Source organism: Lynx canadensis, chromosome E2 (assembly GCF_007474595.2).
Source record: "Lynx canadensis isolate LIC74 chromosome E2, mLynCan4.pri.v2, whole genome shotgun sequence".
Lineage (NCBI taxonomy): Eukaryota > Metazoa > Chordata > Mammalia > Carnivora > Felidae > Lynx > Lynx canadensis.
Window position 1 is genome coordinate 45428224 of NC_044317.1, and position 16574 is coordinate 45444797.

Sequence of the window (16574 nt, forward strand, 5' to 3'; positions counted from 1 at the left end):
TTGGGCTCTGTGCTGGCAGTGCAGAGCCTGCTTGGGATTCTCTCTCTCTCACTCTCTCTGTCCCTCCCCCACTCATGCGGTCTCTGTCTCTCTCAAAATAAATAAATAAACTTTAAAAATGTGTATAAAATTAAAGAGGTAAATGGCAGCTCAGACTATCTTCCATCATACTATATTAACACCACAAAAGGCAGGCCCTGAAGAGTATCCCATAACCAGAATGAGTGGAAGCTGAAGTAGGAGGTAGCTAAATCCAAAATCAAGGGAAGGATTAATTTGGAAAGCACAGCAAGTGTATCCTGGCCTGCTGACCTCAGTGTATGTATCTGTTCACAAACACACTTAGATATAGATAGCAGCCCACTCAGAATTGACAGAAGTGTCTCTTCCCAAAGAGTTAAAGAAAACTAAAAATAGGAGAAAGAAAATAAAAGTAAGTTTAAAAATTAATGAACTAGAAAGTATAGCTACAAGAATGGACCGATACAGACAAAAGCTTTTTAATTAAGACACTATTGAAGCATAGTGACCCTTGTACAAAATGGGTTTGAACTGTATGGGTCCACTTATACACAGATCTTTTCAATAACTAGGGTAAAGTACTGTTAAAATATTTTCTCTTCCTTATGATTTTCTTCTTTTCTTGGGGCACGTGGGTGGCTCAGTCAGTAGAGCATCCAACTCGTGATGTCCGCTCAGGTCATCATCTCACCGTTCATGAGTTTGAGTCCTATGCTGTCAGCATGAAGCGTATTTGGGATTCTCTCTCTCCCTGTCTCTCTGTCCCTCCCCCACTCACGTGCATGCACTCTCTCTCTCAGAAATAAATAAATTTTCTTTAGCTTACTTTATTGTAAGAATATGCTATGTAATACATATAACATAAAAAATATGTTAGTTGAAGGGCGCCTGGGTGGCTCAGTTGGTTGAGTGTCCGACTTCAGCTCAGGTCATCATCTCCACCTCCAGCCCTGCATGGGGCTCTGTGCTGACAGCTCAGAGCCTGGAGCCTGCTTCAGATTCTGTGTCTCCCTCTTTCTCTGCCTGTCCCCTGCTTGTGCTCTCTCTCAAAAAATAAACATTAAATTTTTTTTTAAATATTACAAAAAAATAATGTTAGTTGATTATGTTATGAGTAAGTCTTCTGGTTAGTAGTAGGCTACTAATAATTAAGTTTTTGGAGAGTCAAAAGTTATACACAGATTTCTTTCTACACAGAGGGGTTGGCATTCCTAACTCCTGTGTTGTTCAAGGGTCAACTATGTAAGATCTGTTGCCAGGGTTTTTAAAAACTAGAACAAAACTACAAATATTTTTAGGAGTAAAAGTAGGGACACAACAAGAGATGCTGTAGATACACAAAATAAGAGAATATATGAAAAACTCCATGCTAATAAGTTGGAAAATATAGTTGTTATGAAAAATTTCTCAGAAAAATAACTTCCCAAAGCTACAAAAAATAGAACATTTAAATAGATAATAAAGAATTTGAAAAACTACTTTAACACCTCCAAAAAGAAACATCAGGCCAAACAGTTTTACTGTTGAGTTTCCCCAAGCTTTCAAAAAACAAATAATTACATTTATGTTCCAAATTTTCCAAAGAATAGGAGTAAATGCCCATCAGCTAATTCACTGTATAAAACCAATAATACCATAAAGGCAAAAATGGGGAGAAAAGTAAAGGAAAATTAAATATCAGTCATATGATTATAAAGTCAAAAATTATAGCCAAATATTAGAAAATAAGTATGGCTTAAAAAAATTTTTTTATGTTTACTTATTTTTGGCAGAGACAGAGACAGAGCAAGGAAGGGAGAGAGAAAGAGGGAGACTCAGAATCTGAAGCAGGCTCCAGGCTGTCAACACAGACCCCGATGTGGGGCTCGAACTCACAAACCATGAGATCATGACCTGAGCTGAAATCAGATGCTTAACCTACTAGGCCACCAGGCACCCCTAAATATGGCTTTTATACACATATATACACACATTACAACCAAGGTGGTCTGTCCTAGGAATGCAAGGCTAGCTTAACATTAGAAAAATCTGTTAACAGACTTAAAGAGTAAAAACCATATTAAGAATCTCAGAAAAAAATATTCGTTGGAGTTCAAAACTGTTCTTGTTTTTTTTAAATTAAACCAGAAAGAGTGTAAATTTCTTAATCTGATAAAGGATATCTATCTTTAAAAACCTACAGTAAACATCACGCTTAAAGTGTAACATATTAGAATTATTTTTCCTTAAAAATTCAAAATAAGACAAGGATATCTAGCAATACTACTTCTATTCACCATTATACTGAGGTTCTAGCAAAGCAAATAAAATATAAAAGGAAGAAGGGAAGAGAGGAAGAAGGGAAGGGAAGGCCAGAAGACACAATAGAAAGATTACTAAAAGAGAAGTTGTCATTATTCAGAGAAGATATAGAAAGCCCAAGAGAATCTAAATCAATAGAAAAAATATTAGAACTAAGAGAGGTGCAGAATATAATACTAAACAAAAATCTATTGTATTTTATGTATCAGCATAAAAACTTTAAAAAACACAATTTACAAAGACGCCTGCCTGGGTGGCTCAGTTGGTTGAGCCTTTGACTCTTGATTTTGGCTCAGGTCATGATCTCACAGTTCATTGGTTCAATCCACCTGAGAGCGTGGATTCTCTCTCTCCTCTCTCTGTCCCTGACCCACTCGTGCTCTCTCTCTCAAAATAAATAAACTTAAAAAAACCCACAATTTAAAATGTAGCAAAGATGTGCTTGATCTTTATGGAGAACATTAAACTTGATCAGAAATTTCAAATAATGCATAAAATAATGGAGAATAATAATATGTCCATGTAATATTATTCACATAAGGTTCCAACAATAAAGGATACTATAGATGACAGCCTAGAAAACATTTGAAATTTTAGCTTTAAGCTTGATTGGAAGGGAAACTGTGACATTTACATACATATAAAGGGACATCAGAAGTGTTGGTTTGGTAAATACCTACACACACACACACACACACACACACACACACACACAATGTAATTGGCTTGGGAAACTTAAGGTTTGAGATTTTGAGATTTAGGTGCAAAATTGAAGTGGATAATTGAGACTGAATATCAAAACATCCTCAGGATTACAGATATGATTGTGGCATCAACCACATGCTTGACATTTTGGGAGGTAATGAGGTCAGTTATGAAGAATGAATACTGAGAGAAAAGACTTATGGGTGTCTAAATAAAATAGAAGAACTAAGACAATATGATTTTAGCTATTAAGAAGAAAGAAGAGAATAGTATATGAAAGGGAGTTAGAAAAGTACCAAACTCAGAAAAAGGGAAAGCCTAGACCTTTGGAATTACAAAATAAATGGTCCTTGGTGACAAATATTTCAAAGTAAAGTGACAAGACCAGAAGTTAAGAGTGAAGGTAGGAATGATTGAAGGCTTCTTCTTTGAGAAGTGAAGTATTAATGAAAAAATTTTATTTTTAAAAAATAGTATTTTAATCATATTTTGTTTCCTATCCACCTTTCTTTCCATGCCTTTTATACCAACTTATATTTCATTTTCACTACTCAGGGTGAATTATTATGTTTATTTGTAATGTACAAGGTAGATACATACATGGGCATGAATTGGGGTATTTGCATTTTATATTTTTGAAGATCCTGCCAAGTTACTCATCAAAGAGGTTTTATTTACACTCTCACCTTTAAGAGACAGTATCTTTTACCCGTTCCTGGTTTCAGTTCTTTTAGTGGTTTCTCACACAATAAATATTAAGGAATCCAGAGAAACAGTGAAAGAGAGAGGGAAACACAAGGATCCTGCACCATTGTCGGTGAGTTTGTGTCCCTCTTTCCCTTCTGCAGAGTATCTGATATTTTACTTCTTCAAATGAGGTTATTAGTACTCCTGCCATTTGATTTTTAGTTTTTCAGAAAGTCATTTAAAATAGCTACAATATCTATTCTGATAATCATTTTCTTTCTTTTTCCTTCTTTGAATCATCTTTGATTTAAAAAAAAAATTTCAGAATGCTCTCTTTTTAGTACACTGAGAATACAATTAGAGCTCTAGAAAAATTCTCTCCCTTTTTTTCTTTCAATTCTGTTTCATTGAGTATCATTTTTTCTATTTGGTGTCCTTCTGTTAGATTCCTGGAGTGTTTTTGTATATTTAGCAGTTTTTCTCTACCTGCCTGTTCCTTCTGATAAAGGTCTAGTTCTAGCTATCCAATATGGTTACACCGGTCACATGGTTATTGAGCACTTGAAAGGTGGTCAGTCAATTAAAGAATGTAAAATGTCACACTATTTTTTTATTACATGTTGAAATAATATTTTAGATATAGTTTGTAAAATATCTTACTATTAAGTTCACCTATTTCTTTTACTTTTATGTTTTTGATGTGGCAACTAGAAAATTTGACATTACATATATTGTTCTATTGCTCATAATATATTTTTATTGGGCAGTGCTGATCTAGTTACTTCAATATAGCTGAGAAGGAACCCATCAGAAATTGAAAAGACTCCTGGGGCGCCTGGGTGGCTCAGTCGGTTGAGCATCCGACTTCAGCTCAGGTCACGATCTTGCGGTCCGTGAGTTCGAGCCCCGCGTCAGGCTCTGGGCTGATGGCCCAGAGCCTGGAGCCTGCTTCCGATTCTGTGTCTCCCTCTCTCTCTGCCCCTCCCCCGTTCATGCTCTGTCTCTCTCTGTCTCAAAAATAAATAAATGTTAAAAAAAAATTTTTTTTTAAAGAAATGGAAAAGACTCCAGATAAAAAATGGCAAGAGCTTAGAGTTATTTTAAGTATTCTCTGACAATTAGTAATGCAGTATTTTTTTTTGTAATTCAGTAGGGCTAGAGATATATGGAGAATTGCCTTAGGAACTGGGAAGTTTAAATTTGGATTCTCTCTTTTGTATCTACTTGTCAGTCTAAAAACTTAGGAGTATATTCCTTCCTGTTCAGTACCTGGCTGCCTGGTGAACATAGCCCACCTCAGAGCTGTTTATGAGCATAGACTATAAGAAGCACAGTGACATTCCAGATCCTAGGGACCTATGACAAAAGTATTTAAGTACAGTATTTCTTTCCTAAGCTACTATAAGGGACTGAGCTATAGTGCTGTGCATCTATATATTTCCATCTAAAGGCTATTAATGAGGTAATAGACATGAAATGAGGGCAGTCACTTTATTTTTTAACTGCTTTTACTAATTTTCATTCCCTGGAGTGTGGTAGATAAGTGCTCTGCTTCATTCTGTCATCCTATCCCCTGTTAATATTCCCAATCATGCGGGCATATAGGTCTGGGGCTTCTTTTAAGTTCTGACAGTGGTAAATAAGTTCTTTGATATTTTAATTGCTTATGTTTACATTTGACTTATAAATAAGAAAAGTATAGTGAAAAAATCTAAGTCACCAGAAATAAAAATTATGCTGGACAGTGATTATAAACATAGTGACCAAGTTAATTTAGGCATACATCTTTTAATCCAGAGTTACTACATATCTTTGTTCCTGTGTGCTACATACCTGTCTTAAGTGAATTTCAATCTCCTGTTTCTACTATAATGACTTCACACCATTTCCCTTCTCCAGTTCCCTTTCCACTGCCCCCATACATTTTATAGAATAGTAACAGTTAACATTAAGCATTGCTAGGCATTAATATGTGTGATGATAATTCATACAACAATTCTATGAAAAAGGTATTATCTCCTTTTAACATCTGAGAAAAAGTTCTGAAAGGATAGTAATTGGCCTATGAAAAATCTAGACATTTAAAAATGTTGGAAAGAACAGGGAATTAATAAATCATGGTGCATACAGAAAGGTTCTCTGTAAATGTTAAGAATGATGATGGATTTATTTCTGCATATACAGTCAACTAGTTTTTTACTAAGTCACCAAGAATGCAATGAGGAATGGATAATCTCTTTAAAAAAATGGTATTGGGGAAACTGGTTACCCATATACAAAAGATTAAAATTAGATCTTTATCTTATACCATACTCCAAAATTAATGCAGAATGTATTAGACTTTCATTTGGACCTGGAATCATTAAACTCCTATAAGAAAACATAGGGAATAAGCTCACTAAATTTGGTCTTGGCAATGATTTTTGTATTTGACACCAAAGCACAGGCAACATAAAGCAAAAATAAACAAATGGAACTACAACAAACTAAAAAGCTTCTGCACAGCAAAGGAATCAATCAACAAAATTAAAGGCAATCTATGAAATGGGAGAAAATATTAACCCCTTACCAGATACATAAAATATGATTCTACATATCTGGTAAGGGATTAATGTCCAAAATATATAAGGAACTAATGTAACTTAATGGCAAAAAAAAAGCACAATAACAAAAATGGGCAAAGGACCCAAATAAACATTTTTCCAAAGAAGATATAAAAATGGCCAGCAAGTACATGAAAAGTGCTCAACATCATTAATTATAAGGGAAATGAAAATCAAAACCACAAAAATGTCAACGAGTTATCACCTCACACCTGTTAGGATGGCTGTTATCAAAAAGGCAAAAGATATCTGTTGGTGAGGACATGGAGAAATGGAAACCTTTGTACGCTTTTGGTCAATATGTGAATTGGTACAGGCATTAAGGAAAACAGTATGTAGTGTTCTCAAAAAATTAAAAATAGAACTGCTATATGACCTCACTTCTGCGTATATATTCCAAAGAAATGAAATCAGGATCTCAAACTTATCTGCATGCCCATCTTCATTGCAGCATTATTTACAGTAGCCAAGATATGGAAAAACCTTAGTGTCTGTAGACGGGTAAAGAAAACACACACACACACACACACACACACACACACACGTCCAATGGAATGTTATTCAGCCTTAAAAACAAAGAAAATCCTGCCATTTACAAAAACATAGCTGAACCTGGAGGACATTATGCTAACTGAAATAAGCCAGACACAGAAAAACAAATATTGTATGATCTAACTTACATGTAGACTATAATAAGTTGAACTCACAGTGACAGAATGGTGATGAGTGGCTGGGGAGTGGGGGGAAAGGGAGATATTGATCAAGAGGTATAAACTTTCAGTTATAAGGGTAAGTGCTGAAGACCTAATGTAAAGCATGGTAACTTATAGTTAATGTATACTTGAAATTTGCAGAGACCTCAAGTGTTTTCACCACACACACACACACACACACACACGATAACATGTAAGGTGATGGATATGTTAATTAGCTTGATTGTAGTAATCATTTCACAATGTATAAATATATGAAAACATCACACTGTACACCTTTATACATACAGTGTTGTCAGTCACAACTCAGTAAAGCTGGGGAGGAAGAAAAAGACTGATGGGGGAAAATGTGTAATAAGTAGGTCACAAAACCGTCAGCATAAGAATACAGTCATTGTCAAAACACTGATATAGCAAATTGTTAACAGTGATTGCATCTGAAATCAATTATGTGTCAGCTTCTTTCTGAAGGGAATGATGAATATGGATGGGAACACCAGTGGCATGCCTGAGATATAGTAAGGAAGTAACTTGACAAAAGCAAATACTTAAATGTTATTTTTTTATTATGGAGTAGTTTAAATATACAGAAAGATATAGAGAATAAGAACCTACCTATAAACCAACAACCAGCTTTATCAATTTATAAGAATTGGCCATGTTTGCTTATTTTTTAAAGAAGTGAGTGATTAACAGATATCTCCTTTTGCATCCTTTTCTCAAGCTCATTTTTCTCCCCCTCCAGAGGTCACCACTGTTTTGGATTTAATTATTATTTCCATGAATGTTGTTATACTAAATCTATATGGTATTTAGCCATGGAAAATACACATAGCATCAATTTGCATATTTTCAAACTTTATATAAATGGTACCATATAATACAAAATACTGTCTAGTTCAATTTCATTAATATTGTTTTAAGATTTATCCATGCTGACAGAAATATCTCTACTTCATTCTTTTTAACTTGGGATCTAACTTCTATTCACCCTAATGGTTATTTTGATTGCTTTAAGCTTTTCATTCTTAAATAATACTGAAATAGACTTTCATGTATACTTCTCTAGACACAAGAGAGGAGAGACTATAAGAGGTTTAAGTGTGGAACTGCTGGGTCAGAGAGTATACGCATTTTCAACTTTACTAGATATTGCTAAATTATCCTAAATACAACTACTTCCAATAGCACTGTATGAACATTCGTACTGCTCCACATCTTTCCAGTAATTGGTACTATGATGCTTTTGCCAATGTAATGATTTTGAAATAGTTCACTATGATATTATTTGCTTTTCCCTTACTGTAATGGATATAAACAATTATTCTAATAACCCCAAATGCATCTTTTCTCTATGGGTCTAAGCCATCTTAATCATAAGCAGAATTTCTAGAAATAGGTCAGACTCGACAGCTGTCTTGCTTAAGAGTTCACACTTCATAGATGAATTTAGAACAAAGCTGTGAAATTAAAAGGAAAAAAGACCTGAGGAATTTTGTTCTAATTGGAGTGAATTTGTGAATTAGGAATAGCTGACAACTTTTATTAGGCTGTCTCCTCAGCTTGGACCATATAATACTCCTCAGTTTATTATTTTTCATTTTGCTAGGTCTAGAAAATCTATTGTTTTATATTTAAGTGTTAATGATTTTAGCCTTTGAAATTTAACTCCATGAAGACATAGTCTTAGTATTGATCACTATTGTCTCCTTGTGTCTAAAACCATGTCCAGCAAACAGTAGGTACTCAATATTCACTGAAGGAGAAATTATATATATTATATTATATATATAATATATATATAATATAATATAATATTATATATATTATATTATATATATATAGGAAACCCTATATATATTTGTCTGTAGCTTTTTACCCTTAATTCCTATTTGGTTTAAATTTTACAACCACTGGCTAAAACATTCACAAACTTTATACTTTTTCTGTGGTGTAGAACAATTTAAATGCTTCTTAAATTACTTAGATTCACCCATACAATTGCATGGGCCTGGTATATTTTTATGGGACAGTATGAATTTCTATGTTTATTGGTTTTTTGGAGTTGTGATCCTCTATTCTTTTCTTGATCTAAATGTGAGTTCTGTATTCTTCTCAATCATCATTCTCCTTATATTGTTTATCCAATTCTCTTTAGAAACTTCCTAAAACTGGTTGTAGGTGTTAGTAGTTCTACTACTTGTTGTCTATCCTGATTACGTATCTAGAGTGCAAAGACTCCCACTTATGTTTCTAAAATTTTTAGGTTTTCTTAATTCTGACCTGCTGCTTCCCAGGGATGTTCTACTTTGTCCACTGCAGAATTTCGTTCTAGCTGTGGAGTAAGTAACTTAACATATGCTGAGTATGTAGAACAGTGCCTGGTGCAGAGTAGACACTCAATACACGTTAGCTATTATGATTTATTGAATATCTGCTACAATTGATGTGCTACGTGAAGCACTTTACATGCAAATTTATTCCTTTATATGCATCAGTCTACAACAGACACTATATCATTTAATAATCACAGTTCTACAATACAGTATCCTTTATTATCCCTATTTTAAGAATTAAAGAAAACCCTGAGGTTTAGATAAGTCAAACAAATTACTCAAAGTCGTACAATGCCACAGCAGTTGTAGAGCTGATTTTCCAGAATCTAAGCTCTTAGTCCTGGGAAGTGCCTAGTGCTCAGTGAAGGAGACTGGAATAAATAAAATAAGACTGAAAGGTATGTAAGAACCAGATAATGAAGCACCTCATAGACAATTTAAAGACTGAGGATGTTAGCTTAAGAAAATAATAAGCCAAAAAAGAAAAAAAAGTTTTAACTGGAGGCAGTGATGTATTCTTATACTCAAAAAAATCAGTTTGGGGCATGGTGGGAATGAATTTAAGGGGATCAAAAGTTGATATAGGAAGACCTCTTGGAAAGCTACAGTATGGTGATTGAGGTGAGATGAATCTACAGTGACTTTAGAGATAGAAAAAAAAGAATATAAATTCTGGATATATTTATGAGATAGTGTCTAGAGAACTTGGTGATTGACTGGATTGGGTGGTGAGAGTGACTCCCCAAGATGGATTCTCTGATGATGAGCAAGGTGTGCATGCTGCCTGAAAGTTTTCTTGCATTCCTTACATTCATAGGGTCTCTCTCCAGTATGAATTCTCTGATGTTGGGCAAGGGATCCACAGTAACTGAAAGCCTTTCCACAAACGTTACATTCATAAGGCTTCTCTCCAGTATGAACTCTCTGATGCTGAGTAAGGGATGAGTCATTGCTAAAAGCCTTCCCACACTTAATACATTCATAGGGTTTCTCTCCAGTATGAACTCTTTGATGTTGGGCAAGGTAGGCAATCTGGCTGAATGCTTTCCTACATTCTTGACATTTATAAGGTTTTTCTCCAGTATGAATTCTCTGATGTTGAGCAAGATGTGAATTCTGGCTGAAAGCCTTCCCACATTCCTTACATTCATAGGGTCTCTCTCCAGTATGTATTCTCTGGTGTACAGTAAGGTATGCACGAAGGCTAAATGCTTTCCCACAGACATTACATTCATAAGGTTTCTCACCAGTATGAACTCTCTGGTGTTGAGCAATGGATGATCTATTGCTAAATGCTTTTCCACATTCAATACATTCATAAGGCTTCTCTCCAGTATGAACTCTCTGATGTTGAGCAAGGTAAGCAAACTGGCTAAAGGCTTTCCTACACACTTTGCATTCATAAGGTTTTTCTCCAGTATGAACTCTCAGATGCTGAACTAGGTGTGCATTCTGACTGAAGGCCTTCCTACATTCCTTACATTCATAGGGTTTCTCTCCAGTATGAATCCTCTGGTGTTGAACAAGATTTGATCTCTGGCTGAAGGCTTTTCCACATTCTACACATTTATATGGTTTCTCTCCAGTATGAATTCTTTGATGAAGAGTAAGAGATGAGCTCTGGCTAAAGACTTTTTCACAGTCATTACATTTCAAAAGTTTTTTCTCTGTATAGATACTCTTGGGCTTAATGGCCATTAAATTTTTTTTAAAGCTTTTCTTATGTGTATCATGTTTATGTATTTTCTCCTCTTTGGTGGTTATCTGTTGTGTATGAAGCAGTGTGTTTGGATGGAAATTTCCCCAAGATTTGTTATATTCTTGTGCTCTTTTATTAACAAGGGCTTCGTCATGAGTGATTGTCTCTTCCTTGAAACATGCCTTCTGATTTACTGGCTGTGTCTCAAAATGGTCCTCACATTTCCATTCTTCTCTTAAACTGGAATACTCAAGGCCACAGCTTGTAAGTTTTTCTAGAATCTTCTGGGATGATTGTGCTTCATAAATATCTTGCTTTGAGGTTAATTCTTCAGTCTCACACCTAGATTCCCAGCCTGAAAAATAATTTAAAAACATGTCTCCTCTATGATGTACCAGAAGGAACATTTCTGAATTTACATTCATAAAGTGAAGTATGTGAATTTAATAACAAATAAAACCCACAAGAACATCGGCTTTTGTAGTTCTGATGTTTGTAAGAAACTGAAAATAGATCATACAGAAACTTGAAGAGGAATGATTAGAAATTATAAGAAAATTAGTAAGGTAGGGGTGCCTGAGTAGCTCAGTCGGTTAAGCATCCAACTTCAGCTCAGGTCATGATCTCACGGTTTGTGAGGTCAAGCCCTGCATCAGGCTCTGTGCTGATAGCATGGAACCCACTTTGGATCCTCTGTCCCTGCCCCCCTCTCTGCCCCTCCCTCACACTTTCTCTCTCTTTCAAAATAAACATTTTTTTAAAAATCAGAAAGGTAAATCTCATGTCAATAAGGAATTATGGAGATGGATGGACTTGGTTATAATTTTATGCATGTATGAATAATAGAAGCACTGAAATAACATCCATTATTATAGTTGTTTCTTGCAAGAATATTTATCAAACCTTGTGCCAAAGTCTTCTAATGCTTTTGATATTAAACAAAACAAAGATCCTTACCTTTATGGACCTTATATTCTTGGGGGAGATAGGAAATAAATGCTAAATGAGTAAATTTTATTATATGTTAGAAGGTACTAAGTGCTTCAGAAAAAGAAAAGCAGGGTAAAAGAGATTAGGAATGTTGGTAAAGTCAGAGGTAGGAATAATTAATAAATTAACATTTAAGAAAAGATTTGAAATAAGTGAAGAAGTCAGTCACTTAGATATTGAGAAAGAGCATCGTGGGCAGAAGAAATAGCCTAAAAGTAGAAGCACATATGATATGTTTAGGGAATAGCAAGAAGGCCAGTGTGTCTGGAGAGGTGTTGTAGGAGATGAAGTCAGGAAATAAAAGATAAGATTATTTAAGGTTCATATACTTTCTAAGGAATTTGGTTCTTATCCTGAGTGGGATGGAAAGCCACTGAAGTGTCTGTGGAGTAGAGGAGTGATACTTATGTACAGTTCAATGAAAATACTGAATGGAGGCAAATATGGAAGAAGTAAGGGGACCTATGAATGTAGTAATCCAGGTGAAGATGATGAGGATCCAGACCAGAGAGCTATCAATGGAGGTATAGTGAGGTGGCCAGATTCTAGATGTATTTTGTAGGAAATGCCAAGAGGATATCCTGACAGATTGGATATGGAAAATAACAGTAAAAAGAGATGAGCAAGCCTTCAAAGTTTATGTTCTGAGCAATAGAAGAATGGATTAGCCATCAACATTGATGGGAAAGGCCATGGGCACAGCAGGTTTAGGTGGGGATATATGTAAGATCTGGAGTTCAGTTTTGAACATAATAAACTTAAAGTGTTTTTAATTTTTATTTTTAAAAATATTTATTTATTTTGAAAGAGAGAGATGCCATGAGCGGGGGAGGGGCAGAAAGAGAGGGGGAGAGAATCCCAAGCAAGCTCCACACTGTCTGCACAGAGCCTGATCCAGAGCTCAAACTCACGAACTGCAAGATCATGACCCAAGCCGAAATTAAGAGTCAGACGCTTAACTGACAACCACCCAGCCAAGTTGATTTTAGACATTGAAATGGAAATGCTGAGAAGGCAGCGTTATGGACCCATAAGACTGAATTTAAGATAGAAGTCTGGACTAGAGATTTTAAACTAGAAATTGCCAGCATATACATGGCAGTTAAAGAGAATATATTACCAAGAGAATGAGTATAAAGAGAAGAGAAAGGAGCAAGTAATGAACCCCAGAGCACTCCAACATTAAGATATTTGGGAAAAGAGAACAAACCAAAAGAGATTAAGAAGGAACAAATGTAAACCAAAAAAATCATGGCTAAGAATATTAATATCACATGATATGAAATTAAATGTTGTAATGAAAATCAACTTGTTCTGGGGTGCCTGGGTGGTTCAGTCAGTTAAGTATCCAACTTCAGCTCAGGTCATGATCTCACAGTCTGTGGGTTCAAGCCCCGTGTTGGGTTCTGTGCTGACAGCTCAGAGCTTGGAGCCTGCTTCAGATTCTGTGTCTCCTCTCTCTGCCCCTACTCCACTCATGCTCTGTCCCTTTCCATCTCTCAAAAATGAATACATGTTAAAAAAATTTTTTTTGAAAATCAACTTGTTCAATGATTTATACTGAAAAAGATTAAAATACAGAATCACAAAACACACACAGTACTGGAATATTAGTCAAGAAATGTCACAAAAGTAATAATAACAACAGCTAATAATAGTGACCATTAAAAAGAATTATGAATATGTTGTGACTTGCAAAACACCAGAAATGAATCATACCATAAATAAAAGGCAAATAAGAATGTAGCAGCTATGTAGAAGAAGGGAGATTACTATACTATTTATACTTATTTTTTTCAAATAAGATTGTATCATTTTGCAACTTCTGAATCAATTTTAAAAAGCAACAGAAGAAGGCATAAAGAAAATAACATCAGGAGATAACTAACATTGACAACAACAATGAAGAGGGAAAATACCCTAAAAATAAACTTTGCAAGAAATGAGCAAAAAGCTTTACAATTCTAATGAGGGACCTGCCCCCCACCTTAAATTTGAATAAAGGGAGAAGATGCATACTTTGTTTTTCTATATGAAGAACCAAAACGTAAAGCCATTAATTCTAAAATTAACCTATTACTTTCATTCAATTACAGTCAGAGCCTCATAGTGAATTTTTTAAAAAACTGGGTAATAAAGAATTTGGCAGGCTTTTGTCCATAGTTCCAAGAGGTAACCCTCTAACCACTCTAAGTTACTGGAAGGAGTATAATTGTGAGGCCCTTGGACCATACCTGATAGTTTAATATTTTATTTACTTTTGAGAGAGAGAGAGAGAGAGAGAGAGAGTGCACGAATGGGGGGAGACAGAGGGGAGAGAGAGAGGGAGACACAGAATTTGAAGCAGGCTCAGGCCCTGAGCTTCAGCACAGAGCCTGATGCAGGGCTTGAACTCACGAGTTGTGAGATCATGACCTGAGCTAAAGTCAGACACTTAACTGACTGAGCCACCCAGGTGCCCCCATACTTGATAGTCTATAGCTATAGTTTATGACTCATGGCATGCCCCTAGATAGTTTTTGCTAATGTGATGACTTAGGATGGAGGCTAGCCATGCCAGAAAGACCAACCATGTGATTAAAGGGTTGGTGCTTTGAGCTATCATGGTATCAGTCTGGGAAGGGAAGGAGGCTGGAGATTGAATCACGTTGGTCATTGGGCAATGATCCACTCAATCATACCTACCTAGTTAAACCAAAACACAAACAAACAAATAACTCTGTAACACTGAAGCTCTCTTGAAAGCTTATTCTCTTGAATATTGAGATGTCTGGAAGGCCCTTTCATGTTTGCAACTCTGCCAGACCTTGCCATTGGTGGCTCTGCTTTTGGCTGGTTCTTTGTTATCTTTTGTTACAATAAAACTGTAATCATAATATGGTTCTTTCCTGACCTCTGGAGGTCACTGTTGTGAGTTATCAAACCTGAGGGTGACTGTAGGCACCCTCTTATCTGTAGCCAGCTAGTCAAATAAGAGTGGCCCTGAAGATCCCCAAACTTGCAGAAACTATCTGAAATAAGCACAGTCTTTGTGGAGCACCATTCTCTCAGATTTTTCAGTTTGGCAAACTGACTTCAAGAATTTTTTTTTTTAAATCCTAAAGTTTATCAAAATAGTAAACATGTATCTAGGATAAGACTATATGCTGTCCATAAAACATGCATTAATAAATTTAAAAAATGTTTAATGTTTTTATTTATTTTTGAGAGAGGCACAGAGCGTGATGGGGGAGGGGCAGAGAGAGACAGGGAGACACAGAATCTGAAGAAGGCTCCAGGCTCTGAGCTGTCAGCCCAGAGCCCAACATGGGGCTGGAAGCTGTGAATTACGAGATCATGACCTGAGCCGAAATTGGATGCTCAACCAACTGAGCCACCCAGGTGCCCCCGTGCATTAATAAATTTTAAAAGACTGAAATCATACAAATTATCTTTCTCAATCATAATGAAATGAAACTAGAAGTCAATAGCAAAATAATACTGGAAAAATCCACAAATATTTGGAAATTAAACAACACACACTTAAACAACCAATGGATCAAAGAAGAAATCACAAGGTATCTTGAAACCAATGAAAAGAAAAATATAACATACCAAAAATTATGGGATACATCAAAAGCAGTGCTAAAAGGGAAATGTAAAGCTGTTAATGCTTACATTAAAAAAGAAAGATTGCAAATCAACAACCTAACTTTACATGTGAACAAACTAGACAAAGAGCAAACTAAACCCAAAGCTAGGAAAAAGAATATACTGAAGTAGAGATCAACAAAATACATAGAAAAATAATAGAATCAACAAAACCAAGAGTTAGTTCTTCAAAAAAATTGACAAAACTGACAAACTTTTAGTTGGACTGACTAGGGGAAAAACAAGACTTAAGTAACTAAAATCAGAAATGAAAGGGGCCACATTACTACCAATTATAGAGAAATAAAAAGGATTATAAGAGAGTAGTATGGACAACTGCATGCCGATAAATTGGATAAAACAGACAAATTCTAAGAAACACACAACCTTCTAAGACTGAATCATAAAGAAAGAAAACCTGAACAGACCCATAACTAGTAAGTTGACTGAATCTGTAATCCAAAGCCTTCCAACAAATAAAGGCCTAAGACCAGATAGCGTCTGTGGTGAATTCTATCACAGGTTTAAGAATTCACATAATCCTCCTCAAACTCTTCCAAAGAAATGAAGAGGAGTGAAGACTTCCAAACTCATTCTGTGTGGCCAGCATTACTCTGATACCAAAGCCAAAGTAAGATACCATAAGAATACTAGAGACCAATATCCCTTACGAGCACTGATGTAAACCTCATCAACAAATACTAGCAAACTGAATTCAACAGCATATTATAAGGCTTATACACCATGACCAAGTTGAATTTGTTGCTGGAATGCAAGGATGGTTCAGCAAAAATTAATGTAACACACATTAACAAAATGAAGGAAAAAACTCAAATGATGCAGAAAAAGCATTTTATAAAATTCAACACCCTTTTATGATAAAAACACT

At 35.4% G+C, this 16574-nt stretch overlaps 1 protein-coding gene across 2 annotated transcripts in view; it reads right to left on the bottom strand.

The window, feature by feature from the left end:
• Positions 1-9439: 9439 nt before the first annotated feature.
• ZNF570 (zinc finger protein 570) overlaps positions 9440-16574 on the bottom strand; it is a 36551-nt gene continuing 29416 nt past the window's right edge. For both annotated transcript variants that reach the window (XM_032591448.1, XM_030297964.1), the window contains exon 5: positions 9440-11420. In XM_032591448.1, the coding sequence (XP_032447339.1) occupies positions 10063-11420 (1358 nt within the window). In that variant the 3' untranslated portion in view covers positions 9440-10062. The remainder of the gene's footprint in view (positions 11421-16574) is intronic.